This window comes from Camarhynchus parvulus, chromosome 28 (genome assembly GCF_901933205.1).
Source record: "Camarhynchus parvulus chromosome 28, STF_HiC, whole genome shotgun sequence".
Lineage (NCBI taxonomy): Eukaryota > Metazoa > Chordata > Aves > Passeriformes > Thraupidae > Camarhynchus > Camarhynchus parvulus.
The window spans coordinates 973,855-991,120 of record NC_044598.1 but is presented as its reverse complement, the minus strand read 5'-3'; the positions used below and the strand labels follow the sequence as shown (position 1 = coordinate 991,120).

The 17,266-nt window shown below is 60.0% G+C and overlaps 2 protein-coding genes across 2 annotated transcripts; one reads left to right on the top strand and one right to left on the bottom strand.

Annotated features, from left to right (window-relative positions):
• Positions 1 to 178: 178 nt before the first annotated feature.
• On the bottom strand, positions 179 to 3,735 carry CREB3L3 (cAMP responsive element binding protein 3 like 3). Its single transcript, XM_030966531.1, has 10 exons — positions 3,720 to 3,735; positions 2,767 to 2,891; positions 2,411 to 2,666; positions 1,919 to 2,034; positions 1,557 to 1,688; positions 1,368 to 1,474; positions 1,186 to 1,254; positions 1,019 to 1,103; positions 633 to 729; positions 179 to 525 (listed from the first exon to the last, which is right to left on the bottom strand). Exons 1-10 carry the CDS (start codon positions 3,733 to 3,735, stop codon positions 179 to 181), a joined length of 1,350 nt encoding a protein of 449 aa, XP_030822391.1.
• A 1,538-nt stretch (positions 3,736 to 5,273) lies between these two features.
• Positions 5,274 to 17,021, top strand: MAP2K2 (mitogen-activated protein kinase kinase 2). The gene is made up of 11 exons (XM_030966534.1): positions 5,274 to 5,402; positions 6,493 to 6,703; positions 8,035 to 8,181; positions 8,712 to 8,789; positions 9,156 to 9,207; positions 9,295 to 9,419; positions 12,311 to 12,524; positions 13,229 to 13,293; positions 14,012 to 14,073; positions 14,621 to 14,666; positions 15,380 to 17,021. Exons 1-11 carry the CDS (start codon positions 5,317 to 5,319, stop codon positions 15,488 to 15,490), a joined length of 1,197 nt encoding a protein of 398 aa, XP_030822394.1. The 5' UTR covers positions 5,274 to 5,316; the 3' UTR covers positions 15,491 to 17,021.
• The last annotated feature ends 245 nt before the right edge of the window (positions 17,022 to 17,266 follow it).

The following is a 17,266-nucleotide window of genomic DNA, read 5'->3' as shown; positions in this document are numbered from 1 at the left end:
CTCTTTCCTCCCAATAACGCCAGTGGGAACCGGTCTCCTCTTCCCAGTTCACAGAATCCAAGCAAAGCCAAGCAGGTCCAGCATCCGGAGGCAGATCCCGGAGGGGTCCCCCCGAGGGTGTGTCCTGTAGGGGACGTGGTGCTGGCACCCCGTGGCACCCCCGTGCTCCCTGCTCTGCCTAAAGCTCCTCTGCCGGCTCCAGCACCGCAGGCCGGCCGTGCCCGGGCTCAGACCACGCCAGGGATGCCAGCCCCGGGTGTGGCACGGAGCCATCCCCTGGCACAGCCTCGGCGTGCTCCCCGTGCTCATGGCTCAGCCCCTCGGTGCCCGATGCCCGTGTGTGGTTCTGGAGGGAGCCTTTGGCAGGGAGTGCTGGGGACGTGCCCTGGAAAGCCTCGTGCAGGGTCTCGGGGGTCTCGTGCAGGGGCTCCGACCACAGCGGCTCCGGGGGCTTCTCATCGCTGGCCTGAGGCTGGGTGTGAACCACGCGGGAGGCGGCGGCGTTGTGCAGGGACCTGGAGAAAACTGAGCCCCACGGAGGGTCAGGGCCTGGGCCAGGGCCATGAGGGTCTGGCACAGCCCTGGCACAGCCCAGCTCAGCCCAGCCCAGCACAGCCCAGCACAGCCCTCACCTCGCACGGGCCTGAAGTCACCGTTTGCCTCGGCCTTGCTGGGGGCGAAGGGGCTGATGGAGGGGAAGACAATGAGGGTGAAGGAGAGCAGCAGGACCTGGGGACAGAGGGGACATCACTGAGCACAGCAGGGGAGAGGAACCAGGAGCTGGGTCACAGCTGGTAGCAGACCCAGGAGTGCATCTATTCCTCCATCCCTCCCTTCTGGTTCATGTCCTACCAGTGCACCTCCATCCATCCATCCATCCATCCATCCATCCATCCATCCATCCATCCATCCATCCATCCATCCATCCATCCATCCATTCATCCATCCCTCCATCCCTCCATCCCTCCATCCCTCCCAGCCCATCTCCAGGCTCCCAGGCTTTGGAGGCCCCACGCACCGCCAGGCAGGTCCCTGTCTGTGCTGCCTTGTTGCTCGACTGAACCACCATGGCCTGGAGCTTCTTCAGCTGCTCCAGGAGGGATCTGGGAACAGGGAGAGCCCATGAGCCTCCATGCCAACACCTCCCACCCCACCTTGTCCCCATCCTGCCCTGGGAACACCTACGAGTTCTGCTTCTCCAGGTGCAGGACCTTCCTCTGCAGCTCCTGGTTCTGAGCCGTGCACGCCGACATCCTGGGACAGGGAGAGCAGCAGGGGCTCAGGGGACAGGGCTGGCAAGGAGCAGAGTGCCCAGGGTGCCACCCTGGGTGTGTCACCATGCCCAGGTGAGGGGCTGGGCTCTGTACCTGCTCTCCAGCCCATCGATGTATTCCTTCTTCTTCTTGCGGCTCTCCTGAGCCGACTGCTTGTTCCGGATCTTCCTCCGGATCTTCTTCAGCACCCGCTCCTCATACTGGGGGAGACACGGGGGGTCAGGGCCACCAGGGAGGGCTGGGACCCCCCCTCCACACCCTCCCAGGTGTTCTGGCACCCACCTTGGTGAGGGGCAGCTGCGTGGGCAGGGTCACCCCCTCCTTCAACAGCAGCTTCTTCTCGTCCTCTGTCAGCACCAGCTCCTGGAAGTGGCCCTGGCTCGGTCGGAGCAGGGAGCCAGGAGCCTGTGGCTGCTGTGGTGACATGGAATGGTGACACCTTGGTGACACCCCCCAACTGGCCCCAGGGACCCTGGCTGGCACCATGGTGAAGGTGCCTTGGGCCAGGAAGGGACAGGGATCATAGACAAGGACCGGGAAGGGAAAGGGAACAAGTGTGGGGATGGGGAGGGATAGGGATGGGAATGGGGGATGATCAGGGTGCAGGAAGGGACAGAGCTGGGGACACAGGGACAGGGACTCACATTGTCAGAGCTGCCTGAGAGCAGCAGGTCCTTGACGGTGAGGGCACAGGATGCAGGCGGGGGGACCAGGGGCAGGTCCTGGCTCTCCTCCAGGAAGAACCCAGGGTGCCACATGTCTGGGTGAGGGCAGAGCAGGGCTGTCAACAGTGCTGTGTCCCCAGTGTCCCCACTGCAGGACCCTGCCCTGCCATGGCCCCAGAACCTGGGTGACTTGTTGCCCAGTCCAGTGCCCCTGACTCTGTCCCCCCAAACTGTCCCTCTGGTCCTGCCCTAGTCCCCCATCACCATCAGTCTGCCCAGTTCACCCCAGTTCCCAATCTCTCCACACTGTCCCTATCTCCTCCCTAGCCCACCAGACCTCCCAGTTCCTCCCAGTTGCCCCCAGCCCCCTTAATGTCCTCACAGTCCCCCACTTTCCCCACCACTCTCAGCTCCCCAGTGTCCCCAGTCCCTCCAGTGCCCCCAGCCTGGTCCTTTCCCAGCGTGGCTCACCCAGGTCGATGGAGACCTCGGGCTGCAGGACCCCCGACCCTGCCGGGAGGGGCTGGGGCTGGCAGGGGTCGGTGTAGGGGTACAGGACCTCTCGGGGACCCCCGTCACAGCTCCGGCGGGGGCTGTCGTGCTGGTCAGAGGGGGGGTCCTCAGACACCCCGCTGTCACTGGTGGCTGGGGACCAGCTGGGCGAGTCCGACACCGAGTCCCCGGAGCCCAGGACAGAGCTCAGGAAGTCGCTGCTGTCCGGGGCACGCTGTGGGGACAGGGCACTGTCACCGGGAGCACCGGGGTGTGACATGCCAGGGCTGTCACCCAGCAGGGCCAGGTGGGGCAGGCTCGGGCCCGGGGCTCACCCTGTCCTGGGGCCAGGCTCCCGGCGGCGTCCCCAGCTCCACCTCGCGCAGGATCCCGTCCTGGACGTCGAAGAGGAGATCCAGCAGGTCCAGGCTCTCGAGGCTGCCCACACTGGAGGCCATGGCTGTGGGATGGCAGGGTCACCGCCCAGCCCAGGCCCCGTGGTACCCCCAGAGCCACCCTCAAAGGAGCTGCACGGCCCTGGGGACACCCCGAGTCGTGGGGCAGCTGGGAGGGGGCAGGGGAATGTTGGGATTCACCTGGAAAAGCCCTACAGGTGTGGGATGGGATGTGGGGGCTCCAGGCATGGCAGTGCCCCCCCCTCCTCCCCACAGCTGAAGTTCCCAAATCCTCCAGTTTTCCACCCAGAGCTGCCCAGCCCGGGGGTTCCCTCCTGGAGGTGGCCGTGCTGGAAGGGCTGGTTAATCATTCTGGGTGGCAAGTGGAGGGGAGGGGACTGTGGCCACCGGTCACCCCAGGGAGGGGACTCAGTCACTCACTGCTACCCCAGGCACTGCTCGAGACCCTGGACTCAGAGCCACCGGGCCAGCTGACCACTAGCCCAACTGGCAAATCAGCCACTGACATCCCAACTACCCGAGCAGCTGACCCACTGACCAACTGGTTGACCAGTCAGTCAACGAACTGATCAAGAGACAGACCAAATGGTCAATCTGTTGGCCAAATGACCAATGGATGGACGGCCCCAACAACCAGCCCACTGACCAGTGGACTGACCACTGAGTCAACTCTCTGCCTGATTGACCAACCAACCAACCAACTAACCAACCTGCCCACCACCCATCCAACTGACTCAAATGTCCTCCAAGCCAGTTTGGGACAGTTGTCATCACTTGACATTTGTGGACACGGTGGTCCTTCACCCTGAATCCTCTCAGAGGATCCTGATGGCCCCATGGGATCTCGTTGAGCGGTGGCAGCCAGGACATACCTGAGGGAGATGCCATAGACTGTCCTCTCAGCCCTCTCTGAGCACAGGGAGCGCAGTGGACAACAAGCCCAGCCTTCACCCTCCTCCTCTTCCTCCTCCTTTATGATTCCCTGACCCGAATGGCAAAGTTTAAACTCCAACTGCACAGAAATAATATCCTAGATTGCAAAAGGTCCCAGCCCTGATTGGGGCCGTCAGAGTGAGATGGCAGGGCCACCCCGGGGCTGGACCCGTAACTCATTAGCCAAATGTTTTTGTGCTCCTCTGCCAAGCAGGGCAGGAGGGGCCAGGGCTGCCGGGCAAAGTCCAGGTGCTATAATTGTCCATGAACCTTCACCCACTTTTGGGGACAGTTTCCCTTTTTCAGACGTCTCGGCAGTAATCACATTCGATGACTGCTGAGCGCAATATCCGGGGACATTTGCTTGGGCTCTACCACGTATGGCTTACCCAAAACCACCTTGGTGCCCGGTGGAGAGAGACCACTGAAAAGGGATGGAGGGACAGCACGCAGGGAATGGCTTTCCAGGGACAGAGGGCAGGGATGGATGGGATTTTGGGAGAGAATTCCTGGCTGAGAGGGTGGAGAGGGAATGGGATGGAATTCCCAGAGCAGCTGTGGCTGCCCCTGGATCCCTGGCAGTGCCCAGGGCCAGGATGGACATTGGGGCTGGGAGCAGCCTGGGACAGTGGGAGGTGTCCCTGCCCATGGCAGGGCTGGCACTGGATGTGTTTAAATTCCATCCCAACCCAGCCCATCCTGGGATTCCATGAGTCCCGCACGGGTGGGTCGGGTTCACACGCTGTGTCCCCTTCATCCCCCCGCACTGAGGGGCACCAGCCCAACTGCAGCACCTGCGTGCCCTCAGCGAATGCCAGCCCGGGCACAGGGAGGGGACAGAGCTGACTAAGGCTCCGTGCGGCCCAGGCGTGGCGCGGGGACAAGGCCACGGCCCCTTATCGGCCGCCCCACGGCCTCTGCCCGGGCAGGCGGCGGCTGCTCCCCGCTTTATGGCCCCGTCGGGACCGGGCAAAGGGCGCCCGCCCGGTGCCGCCACCCGGGGCCGCTCGGGGCCCCTCCTCAGGAGCCGCGGGGGTCCCGAGGCCTGGGATCGGGGATGGAACGGGATGGGAAGAGCAGGCAGGGGCTGAGGGGCTGCTGCCCGTTGCTGGGTCACTAATTAGTGCTTATTTAATTAACGCTCCGTGCACACAGCCAGAGCCCCCCGGTGACCCTCGGGCGTGGAACCTCGGCCACAGCCGCCACCTCCTTATCCCCCTCAGCGAGATCTCGCGGGACTTCGCCTCGCCACGCGTTCTTCCCGGCGCACTTAGGCCCCGCCCCCTGTGCCCGTACGGGGCCCCGCCCCTCCGGGCCTTCTGCCCCCACCTCTCGGAGCTCGCGGTCCCGCCCCACGGCGCTCCCGGTCCCGCCTCCAAAGGCCCGATCGTGGCCCCGCCCCGGTACCGGCCGTGGTTCCGCCCTCAGGCTCGGCCCCGCCCCCGATTGGCCCGCCCTGGCCCGCCCGGGCCCGCCCCCGCGCGCCCCCGCGCCCGGCCGCGCCCCCCGGCCCCGCAGGTGCGGCCCGGCCCGGCCATGCCGGCCAAGAGGAAGCCGGTGCTGCCCGCCCTCAACATCGCCCCCAGCGCCGCCGAGGGGCCCAGCCCCGACGGCTCCGCAGAGTGAGTCAGGCCCGGCCGGGACCGCCCCGGCAGCAGGGCTGGGCCTGGGGGGGACGCGGGGCCTGGGGGGGACACGGGGCCCGGGCAGAGCGGGGAGGCCGGGACAGAGCGGGCACCGGGCCCGGGGGGTCGGGACACGGCGGGCACGGGGCGGGGGGAGGGCCGGGGAAGGCCTGGAGGAGCCGGGACAGGTTTGGGGAGGCCTGGGAAGGTCTGAGGGGGGAGCTGGGACAGGCTCGGGGGGAGCCGGGACAGGCCTGGGGGGCCGGATGGGCCCGGTGTGGGGCAGGTGAGGGTCAGGGAGGCAGAGCCGGGGGAGAAGGCTGAGGGCTGGCAGGGGTGGGCTGGGACAGGTGCGGATGGGAAGGGCAGGGGGAGGCTGCTCTGGCCCCCCCGGTTTGCAGGGGCAGCTCAGGCCCGGCGGGTGCCGGGCCCAGGAGCGGGAGGGAAACGGGCCTGGAGATTCAGGCGGGAGCTGGGATGGGGACCGGGGTCTGGGGGGCACCTGGGGCCGCGCTGGGGGCTCGGCAGGTGGGAGATGTGGGGTGGGAGGTGGTGGAGGGGGGTACGAGGGATGCTGGGTGGAAGGGATGGGTGAGACCCTCCCGACACGTCCCAGTGTGGGTGAGGAGGGACAAGGGGGTGGCAGCAACTGGGACGGAGCAGCTGGAGCTGGCACAGGCGGCGGGGGCTCGGCAGCTGCTGCTGGGGCAGCACAGACCCCCCTTTGTGCCCAGGATTTGGGGTGGGGGTTTAACAGAGCTGCTAGACCCCATGGAAAGCCCTTCTCATGTTACACACCAAAGCCAAGTTTGGCTCCCTGGGACAGGGAGCAGCATCTGCTGCTGCCTCTTTAAGGGCCAAAGGATTCTTCCTGTTCCTTGGCTCTCCCAAAACACCTGACTGCTCCCAAGCTCCTCTCCAGAGGGGCTGTGTGTGCTGGGCAGGGACTTCTCCAGGTCTCCCTGTCCAGGTGGTGCCATTGTGGGAGCTCAGGACACGTCAGGGGATGATCTTCCATCATTTCCTAAGAACTGCAGCCTCCTTTCCCTGCTGCTGAGCATCTCCCATCTCCTCCTCCCCTCTCCAGGGCCAACCTGGTGGACCTGCAGAAGAAGCTGGAGGAGCTGGAGCTGGATGAGCAGCAGAAGAAGCGCCTGGAAGCTTTCCTGACACAGAAAGCCAAAGTGGGGGAGCTGAAGGACGATGACTTCGAGAGGATCTGCGAGCTGGGCGCTGGCAATGGCGGGGTGGTCACCAAAGTGCAGCACAAACCCTCAGGGCTCGTTATGGCACGGAAGGTAACGAGGGGCTGGGGATGCTGGGGGGCACCTGGAGCTCTCCCTGGCTCGGGGAGGGCTGGGTCTGGTTGGATTCTCTCTGCATTTGCACCTTCACCACCTCGCCTGGGTCAGGAGCAGAGGCCTGGCTGCTCCCAGATGGAGCTGTCTCCTTTGGGAGAGGCTGCACTCCCAGTGACAGATCCCTGGGCTCTGGAAAACAGCAGTTTATTTTCTTCCCAGTTCTGATGGACAAAGTGACTGGAATTGGCTCTCCTGAGGATTGTAGGTCGTGGCTGAGGAGGGCTGGAAGTGGCAGTGGGAAGGATGGGTTTGGCACGCACATCTCTCATCCCTCAGCCCCATTTGTCACATCCCAAGGTCATTCCAAGCAGGGACAGAGGTTCCTGAGAGGTTCCTCAGACAGAGGTTCCTCTCAGACTTGACTCCACTGGGAACATCCACTGTGGTTCCACAGAGTAGAAAATCAGGAGCTGCTTCACCTGCCTGCTGGGAGAGGCTGTGCTTGGCAGGAGCAGCACAACCACTGCTCTGCCTCCTCCAGAGTCCCTCCTCCCTCCTGCTGCTGGGATCATGGAATCCTGGAGTTGGGTTGGAAGGGCCCTTACAGCTCACCCAGTTCCAGGGGCAGGGCCTCCTTTCACCAGCCCTGGGTGTTTCCCTCCCCGCCGTGCTCTGACCCCACGTGCGGCCCCAAAAGCCGCTGCTTGTTCTTGTGCAGAGCCTTCACAGGGGCTTTTTCTTTTCTGTGGTTTCCTTGATCTGAGAGCACCTTCTTACAACACCTCCAGAGCTTGTGAAAATGCTCCTGGCTGCTGACTCAGAGGGGCTGAGATCAAACTCCTGACTCGTCTTTCCACCCGTGTCCGGTGCAATCCCGGCGCCTTCCATGGCTGAGGCAGCACAGAGCTCTCCCTGTGCCTGCAGCATGGGATCCCACACTGGATGGGCTTGGAGACACCTTCAATCCCACCCAGTGCCACCCCTGCCACGGCCAGGGTCACCTTCCACTGTCCCAGGCTGCTCCAAGCCACGTCCAGCCTGGCCCTGGGCACTGCCAGGGGCAGCCACAGCTTCTGTGGGAATTCCATTCCAGGGCCTCTCCCCCCTGCCAGGGTTTATTCTCAATATCCCATCCATCCCTGCCCTGGGAAGCCATTCCCTGTGTGCTGGCACTTCATCCTTAATATTCCTCTGCAGATAGGAAGAATTCTGCTCCAGAGCAGCGCCTCCCTTGAAGATCTGATTTCCTCCCAGCACTCAGGGCTGCTGCCCATCAGTTCTTTTCCTTCCCAGGAGTCACGCCTTGCCCGTTTTCTCTCTCTTGGCAGCTGATCCATTTGGAAATCAAGCCAGCCATCAGGAACCAGATCATCCGGGAGCTGCAGGTGCTGCACGAGTGCAACTCCCCCTACATCGTGGGCTTCTATGGAGCCTTCTACAGCGACGGGGAGATCTCCATCTGCATGGAGCACATGGTGAGTGAGGCCCTGCCCTCCCTGCACCCTCCCAGTGCCCTCTCCCTGCCAGCTCAGTGCCACTGGCAGCTCCTTGCTCTGGCCACTCTGCTCCTGGTGGGAGCCACACGTTCCTGCCCAGGGCTCGGAATGAGGGAGACAACGACTTTTGGGAAGAGGAAGCAGAGGTTTGGGGCTTGGCCAAACGGAAATGTTGCCAAGCCACTGCTCTGCAGAGCCTGCTGAGAGGCTCAGTGGACACATTCTGTTCTTTCTGGTGGAGAATTATGTTATTTCTCCTCCAAATCAGCACCATCTTGGCATTTCCACTGATGGAAGGAAGCAAAGATCCAACAGCAAAAAGCAGAGCTGTTAAAAAAACAGTTTTCAGGGATAAACCTGAGCTCAGATCACCAAATCTTTTTTTTTTTGGGCTGAAAAAGGAGTGTGCTCAATGCTGGTCACCCACCACCTGCTGCCCTGTACATCCAGCTGCTCTGTTTTCCTGCTGGGAATTGCTGTGGTGGTCATTCCCATGTTCTTTGTTTCAGGATGGTGGCTCTTTGGATCAAGTGCTGAAAGAAGCCAAAAGAATTCCTGAGGAAATCCTGGGCAAAGTCAGTATAGCGGTGAGTGCTGGGGCTGCTCAGGCTTCCAGGGGGATTTGCTGGGCAGGGATTGGGAATAATTCCTGGGCTGGGCTGCCCTGGGAAGCTTTTTGTGTTTCCCAGTCCTGGGGACTGCACTTTTCCTGGGCCAAGAGGCCAGAGCAGAGGGGAAATATTCCCAACCCCTTTCCCCCTGGATAATGTTGGCTTCACTTCAAGGAGGTGTGGGAGAAGCTTTTTTGGGGTGGTTCACCCAAAATCTGTGATGGAACTGGGGATAAACTGCAAACCCTGAGGGACATGGGCACCACAGGGCAGCTCTCCTTGGGCTGGGGGCAGAGCCCATCCCTGAGCTCTGCTCTGATCCAGCCTTTGGGTTCCTCCCAGGTTCTGCGGGGCCTGGCCTATCTGCGGGAGAAGCACCAAATCATGCACAGAGGTGAGAGCACGACCCTGAAAATCCCAGCCTGCAGTGCCAGGTGTCACCCAGAGCCACCTTCACACTCCCCTCTCTCACTGTTCCCAGATGTGAAACCCTCCAACATCCTGGTGAATTCCCGAGGGGAGATCAAGCTCTGTGACTTTGGGGTCAGCGGGCAGCTCATTGACTCCATGGCCAACTCCTTTGTGGGAACTCGGTCCTACATGTCTGTAAGTTCCTTCCACCTGGAGTTTTTGGGTCATTTGGGTTCATCTCAGCTCTTTCCATCCCCATCCTATTCACAGGGACACTTTCCACTGTCCTGAGTTGTTCCAAGCCTTGTCCAGCCTGGCCTTGGACACTTCCAGGGATCCAGGGGCAGCCACAGCTTCTCTGGGAACCTGTGCCAGGGCCTGCCCACCCTCCCAGGGAAGGATCCTGAGGTCTGAGCTGCTCCTGTATTTTGGGAATGGTTATTCAAGAGCAGTTATAGTTAGACAGGGGCTATTTAAAAATCCTGTCCCCTCTGCTCCCAGGCCCTGGCTCCAGGCTACCTCAGAGCTGCCAGTGGGGATGACTTGCATGGATTGATTTATTTCTGATTTTTTCTTTTAATGGCCATAACCTCGAGGGGATTTTCTGCTCCTCTGGTTCCTCTTGGGTGTTAACACCAGAGAGCAGGAAAATACATTTTTATGGATAAGCTGAGTTCCTTAGATTTCAGCACACAGAGAAATAGATTCCTGCTGGGTGTTCCAGACTCCCAAACGCAAGTATCTGGGAATGCTGCTGAGTTGGGAGTGTGGATAGGATGCTCCAAGTGCTTTTTGTCTGCATATCATTTTTCTTTTCCATCCCCTTTGCACATGATCCTTCTGGGACTGTCCTTTCCCTGGAGAGCTGCCAGGGAGAGGCCTTTGGGATATTACAGAATCCCAGGATGATTTGGGTTGGAAGGACCTTAAAGCCCATCCAGTCCCACTCCTGCTATGGCAGGGACACCTTCCACTGTCCCAGGCTGCTCCAGCCTGGCCTTGAAAATTCCAGGGATCCAGGGACAGCCACAGCTGCTCTGGGCACCCTGTGCCCAGGCCTCCTCACCCTCATAGGAAGGAATTCCTTCCCAATACCCCATCCATCCCTGCCTCTGTCTGTGTGAAGCTGTTCCCTGTGTCCTGTCCCTTGTCCAGAGTCCTTCTCCAGTTCCCCTGGAGCCCCTTTAGGCACCGGAGTCTGAGTCTCATCCATACAGACATTTGTATGTGGTGTCACTGTCCCATGTTAGCCCATGTTCCTGTGTCCTGGGGGTCCATATCCCATGTCAATGGGTGTTCCTGTGCTCTGGGGACCAGCATTCCGTGTCACCCTGCATTCCCTGTGCCCTGGGTGCCATCATCCCCCATTCCCAGAGTCATTATCGCCCATTCCCAGAGCCATTTTCCCCATTCCCATTCCCATTATCGCCCATTCGAATTCTCCCTGAGCCCCTCCCTGTGATTTCCCAATCCCAGTGCCATTATCCCCATTATCCCCATTCCCAGTGCCATTATCCCCCATTCCCTTTATCCCCCATTCCCATTCAATTCCCATTTTCCCCCATTCCCATTCCCATTATCCCCCATTCCCATTATCCCCCATTCCATTGTCCCCATTCCCAGTGCCATTATCCCCCATTCCCATTATCCCCCATTCCCATTCCCATTATCCCCCATTCCCATTATCCCCCATTCCCAGTGCCATTATCCCCATTCCCATTACCCCCATCTCCTCTCCCCCGCAGCCCGAGCGCCTGCAGGGCTCTCCCCATTATCCCCATCCCCATTCCCAGTGCCATAATCCCCCATTCCCAGTGCCATTATCCCCCATTCCCATTCCCATTATCCCCATTCCCATTATCCCCATTCCCATTCCCATTATCCCCACCCCATCCCAGTGCCATAATCCCCATTCCCAGTGCCATAACCCCCATTCCCAGTGCCATTATCCCCCATTCCCATTCCCATTATCCCCCATTCCCATTATCCCCATTCCCATTCCCATTATCCCCATCCCCATTCCCAGTGCCATAATCCCCCATTCCCAGTGCCATTATCCCCCATTCCCATTCCCATTATCCCCCATTCCCATTATCCCCATTCCCATTCCCATTATCCCCATCCCCATTCCCAGTGCCATTATCCCCATTCCCATTATCCCCACCATGCCCCATTCCCCCTTATCCCTCTCCTCTCCCATACCCGAGCCTGCAGGGCTCTCCCCATTATCCCCATCCCCATTCCCAGTGCCATAATCCCCATCCCAGTGCCATAATCCCCCATTCCCAGGCCATTATCCCCATTCCCATTATCCCCACCCATTCCCATTATCCCCATCCCCATCCCAGTCCATTATCCCCATCCATTCCCATTATCCCCCATTCCCATTATCCCCCATTCCCATTATCCCCATTCCCATTCCCATTATCCCCATCCCCATTCCCAGTGCCATTATCCCCCATTCCCATTCCCATTATCCCCATTCCCATTATCCCCATTCCCATTATCCCCCATTCCCATTCCCATTATCCCCATCCCATTTCCCCCTCCCATTCCATTATCCCCCATTCCCATTATCCCCCATTCCCATTATCCCATTCCCATTCCCATTATCCCCATCCCCATTCCCCATTATCCCCCATTCCCATTCCCATTATCCCCATTCCCATTCCCATTCCCCATCCATATCCCCTTCCCATTCCCATTATCCCCATTCCCATTCCCATTATCCCTCCTCTCCCTCCATCCCTCGGTCTCCCCTTCCATCCCCATTCCCTCCATTATCCCCCATTCCCACCCATTATCCCCATTCCCATTATCCCCATTCCCATTCCCATTCCCATTATCCCCCATTCCCATTCCCATTATCCCCATCCCCATTCCCATCCATTATCCCCATTCCCATTCCCATTATCCCCCATTCCCATTATCCCCCATTCCCATTCCCATTATCCCCATCCCCATTCCCAGTGCCATTATCCCCATTCCCATTCCCATTATCCCCATTCCCATTATCCCCCATTCCCATTCCCATTATCCCCATTCCCATTATCCCCATTCCCATTATCCCGTCTCCTCTCCCGCAGCCCGAGCGCCTGCAGGGCACGCACTACTCGGTGCAGTCGGACATCTGGAGCATGGGGCTGTCCCTGGTGGAGCTGTCGATCGGAAGGTACCCAATCCCCCCGCCAGACTCCAAGGAACTGGAAGCAATTTTTGGCCGTCCTGTGGTGGACGGGGCGGAGGGAGAGTCCCCCAGCATCTCGCCGCGGGCCAGGCCCCCAGGACGCCCCGTCAGTGGTAGGGGCTGTGGTGTGCATCGGCAGCAACGCTTCCATGGGGGATCTGCGGGGTTGGGGGGCGGCTGGGGGAGCTGCCCTGCAGGAGGCTCTGCTGGGAGTGCCGCTAGGGAAGGCAACACTCATTCCCGCACAACACAGGTTGGTGGAATTGACGTGGGGAGGGACCTCTCAGGGTGGATTTGGGATCTGTCCGTGGGCTCCCGAGATCCTCCTGTGTCCCACAGAAAGGCTGTGGGCACAGCTGGAGTGTAGCTCCCATGGAGAGGATGGTTTGAGGGACACTGTCACAGCCCCTTGTGCTCCTCAGGCTTTGCCTGTGCTGCCAGCAGCTTCTTCTCAGGCCTCAGGCAGCTTTTTGGGAAGAGCTTTGCTGGGAGCTCTCACAGAAGCACCAAACAGCACCAGGATTCCAGGGATGCTCTGCTGCAGCCGTTTCCTTGGGAGCACAAGGCTCTAGAAGGTGCTGCCAGCCAGCCAGAATAGATGGACTGGTGCTGTCCAAACATAAATAATTCTGGACTGGAGGTCTGGTGAAAGAAATCCAAATTGTGGGAATGAACTTGGTTTCTCTTTAACCATGACTCAATTCCCCTGGGAGTTGCCTCAGCCTCTCCCAGCAGAGCTCCCCCAAAGCTGTGTTTTTCACCCCAAACTGAGCACTGAGCAGCCTCTCAGTGCCCTTTGTGTCGTGTCACCCCCCAGGCCACGGGATGGACACCAGGCCTGCCATGGCCATCTTTGAGCTGCTGGATTACATCGTTAACGAGGTGGGTGTTTGCTTTCCATGGGGCTCCTCAGGGAGGTTCTGCTCTGCTGAGTCAGGCTGGGATCTGGAATGTTTGGTCACTCATGGAATCCCAGCATGGTTTGGGTTGGAAGGACCTTAAATCCCACCCGGTGCCACCCCTGCCATGGCAGGGACACCTCCCACTGCCCCAGGCTGCTCCAGCCTGGCCCTGGGCACTGCCAGGGATGCAGGGGCAGCCCCAGCTGCTCTGGGAAATCCATCCCAGGGCCTCCCCACCCTCATAGGGGGGAATTTCTTCCCAAAATCCCATCTAAACCTTCCCTCCCTCGGTTTAAGGCCATCCCCCTTGTCCTACCCAACTTGTAAGGCCAGCTCTCACAAACAAGTGGAGAAAGGGCAGCTTCCCTTTGCAGGGTGGTGGAAAATTCTCATTCTGGGATTGTTTCATCAGCCTTAGGCATGGCCAGGGCTGGGATTTGTGAGGCTGGATTTAGGATTGGGATGCTTGGTGATTTCCCAGCTTTGGCTGGGGTTCAGTGTGGGGTCCCCCAGGTGCAGAGGGAGCTGGAGCAGCAGGGGAAGGAATGGCAGGGAAGGGTTTTCCTGGCTGGAAGAGCAATGAGGATGAGGAGGATGAGAGTGTCTGTAGAGCACAGCTCCCTGCACTGCAGCTGGCACTGATTTTTGGCACAGTAACACAGGAGTGGTGCAGGAACCCCTTTTCCTTCTCTCCACAGCCACCTCCCAAGCTGCCAAGTGGAGTCTTCACGCAAGATTTCCAGGAGTTTGTAAATAAATGGTGAGGATTTCATGTCCTGGCTGAAGGTGGAGGCTTGGACGTGCTCCTTGACAGCTCTACAGCTCCACCCTCTGTGTTCTGCCTGATCTCTCTCTCCCTGCCTGATCCCACGTTGTGCTGGGAGCTCCTGCCTTGGGCAGGGTTGCAATAAAAGCATTTTATTTGTGGGGCTGCTGAGCAGGATCCCAGCTCCTTCTAAATCTGAGCCTGGCAAGGGGGGTGGTGGAGCAGATCCTGGGGCTGAGTCACCCCGTGGGCACAGGGACACCTGAAGGTGCTGCCAGAGCTCCCAGCAAAGCAGAGATTGGATATTAAATCCCAGATTGCTGCCAAGCGTTAGGGCCTTGTCTCCATTTGCAGGGCACAGTTTGTCCCCACAGTCTGGAGGAGATGGATCCTGCAGCTCTCCCTGGGAGCTGAGCTGGCGGGGATCCCTCTCCCAGGATCCTGAGGGGCTTTGGGGGAAGCTGAAGCTTCTCCAGCCTGATCCCCACATTCCCACAAGGAATCTCACCTTGGCTTCCCTCTCTTGTTCTTCTCATTTCAGCCTAATTAAGAACCCAGCAGAACGAGCAGATCTGAAGATGCTGATGGTGAGTGGGGAGAGGATTTTTCTGCTGCACTGGGGTGGCACCAGCTCTGCCAGCTGCTGCCCCATCCCTTGTGCTCCAAAGGCTGGGGATTCCCAGGCTGAGCTCAGGATGAGGGACTGACCCCCTTTCTGCAGGGGCAGTGCTGGATCTCTGCTGGGACAGCCCTGGCTCCTCACCTGGGCAGGTGGGGGGCACTGGGGGCTGGATCCCAGCTGTGCTCCCATCCCAGAGATCCAGCAGAGTCCTGGGCAAGGGGGGCATCAGGTGAAACCCCACCTGATCTGAGCTGCCTCCAGCTCTGCTCCAACGGCAGGAGGACCTGGAGCTGCTGGGAGAGTCCAGAGGAGGACCTGGAGGAGCTCTGGGAGAGCTGGGGGTGCTCACCTGGAGAGGAGAAGGCTCCAGGGAGAGCTCAGAGCCCCTCCAGGGCCTGAAGGGGTTCCAGGAGAGCTGGAGAGGGACTGGGGACAAGGGATGGAGGGACAGGACACAGGGAATGGCAGAGGGCAGGGCTGAGTGGGATATTGGGCAGGAATTCCTCCCTGTGATGGTGGCAGGGCTGCAAGGAACAAATATTTTCCCCAAATCCTCTTTCCCTGCCTCAGGATCTTCCCCCCCTCTCCAGGGCATATCCCACAGCACAGGGCTGGCTTTTTGAGATCTGGGATGCTCCTCTGGGCCCTTCCTGACCGTGTTTTCCCCTGTGCTTGCAGAGCCACACGTTCATCAAGCGCTCCGAGGTGGAGGAGGTGGATTTCGCGGGCTGGCTGTGCCGGACGCTGCGGCTGAACCAGCCCAGCACTCCCACCCGAGCTGCCATGTGAGCCCGGCCTGGCGCTCCTGCCTCTGGCACCGCTTCCTCTCCTCCCTGCAGGGCAGAGCTGCCCCTCCTTCCTCCCTCCCAGCGCCAAAGCTCCGGCCCCGGGGCGGCTCCACCCTCGCGGGGTCGGTCCCTTCGGCCCTGGGGGTGTTCCAGGCCCCTGCTCCAGCTCTGGAGCTCCTGACACTTGGGAATTGTGGTGCTGCTTATGTTGGTTTTTCTTTATTTTGGGTTTCTTTTTGTTTTGGTTCAGGTTTTTGGGGTTTTTTTGGAAATTAAGAAGGAAGGTGATGGGGGGTGTGAGGTGGTGCAGGATGAGGGGCAGCTGGTGCTTCGCCCCATCCCTGGTTTCTCTCTGGGATGGAGAATCAGTGGGATCAGGAATGGAGAAACCCTGCCTAGGGTGGCCCAGAGCAGTGTCCCTGTCCTGCCTGGGGCCACAGCTGGGCTCTGGGCTGGGGGCAGAGCAGAGATTGCTCTTTGCTTGGTTTAAATCTGTTTTAAACGGTTCTTCTGGAGCCTGAGCTGGGTGTTCAGGGGAGGGGCTGGATCCATGGGGATGGGGATGGCTTCCACTTTTCAGTGTCCAGGTGAGGGGAGAGTGTGCATTTTGGATTTTCCTTCCCTGGAGAGGGGCAGGCAGAGCCTGGCTGTGCCCGGGGTTGGGGTCCCTCTCCTGATCCCACCGGGGGCACAGGGGGAACCCTCCAGGCTGCATTTCCCCCTCCAGCTGCCTCCGGCCCATCCCAGGGCTGGCCTCAGCCATTGTGGACGTGGCAGAGCTCCAGGATTCCCTGTCAGAGCCCCCTGGCCAGGGATGAACCCACCCCGAGCCCACGTTGTCCCTGGGTTGTCCTTCCCATCGAGGACCCTGCAGCCCCCAGGCCCCGACACCCTCCCTTCCCACCACGCGGATTTTGGGGTGAATCATTCCCCTCCTCCCCCCGTTGTGGGTTTGGCAACCCCTGAGCCCCCCGTGAGGATTTGGGAAGTTTGGTGGGAATTTTTTGGTGTTTTCCTTCTGGTTTTTTGGCTGTTTTTCACTCAGGCTGGCAGCTGCCATCCCCCTGCCTGCCCTGGGTCCCACCATGGCAGCCCCCCCAAAAATTAACCACCAGGGCTGGGTACCCCCAAACCCCTCATCCCTTTTCCTTCCCTGTTTTCCAGCACAGGACAAAGGCACTGCCCTGCCTGGGGCCAACCCACAGGGCAACCACGTCCCCAAAGAGGACAACCCAATTTTTTGGGGGAACACCCCAATTTTGGGGGGAACACTCCAGATTTGAGGGGTCTGTGCCCAGCCAAGCCCCCCTGGAGCCGTGGGGTGGTCAATGTGATGGATTTTGCCTCTTATTTAATGTGGGAAGCAGGGAAGGTTCCTCAAGTTTTGGGCTATTTCCCATAGGTTTTGGTGCTGGGTTTTGGAGGAGGAAGAGGAGGAAAAGGAGGATGATGAGGAGGAGAGCGTGGATGGAGCAGTTTGGTGGTGCAATTAATTTTTTTTTTTTTTTTAACTCGATATTTTCATCATGGATGAGTCCGGGTGGGGGAAATAATAAATAAACGGCACTTTACATTTCCAGGTGGTTTCTCTCCTCGGTTGTGGCCCGGGTGGGTTTAACCCCTTTGGAGCCGGAATTCCAGCCGGGAGTGCTGCCCCCGGGAGCTCTGGTGGCTCTCCCTGGGCTGTGCTGGCCACTGCTGGCCACTGCTGCCTCCAGTGGGAGCCGGAGACACCGGAATGATCCCGGCACGAGGCAGCTCCGGGCGGGATGGATGT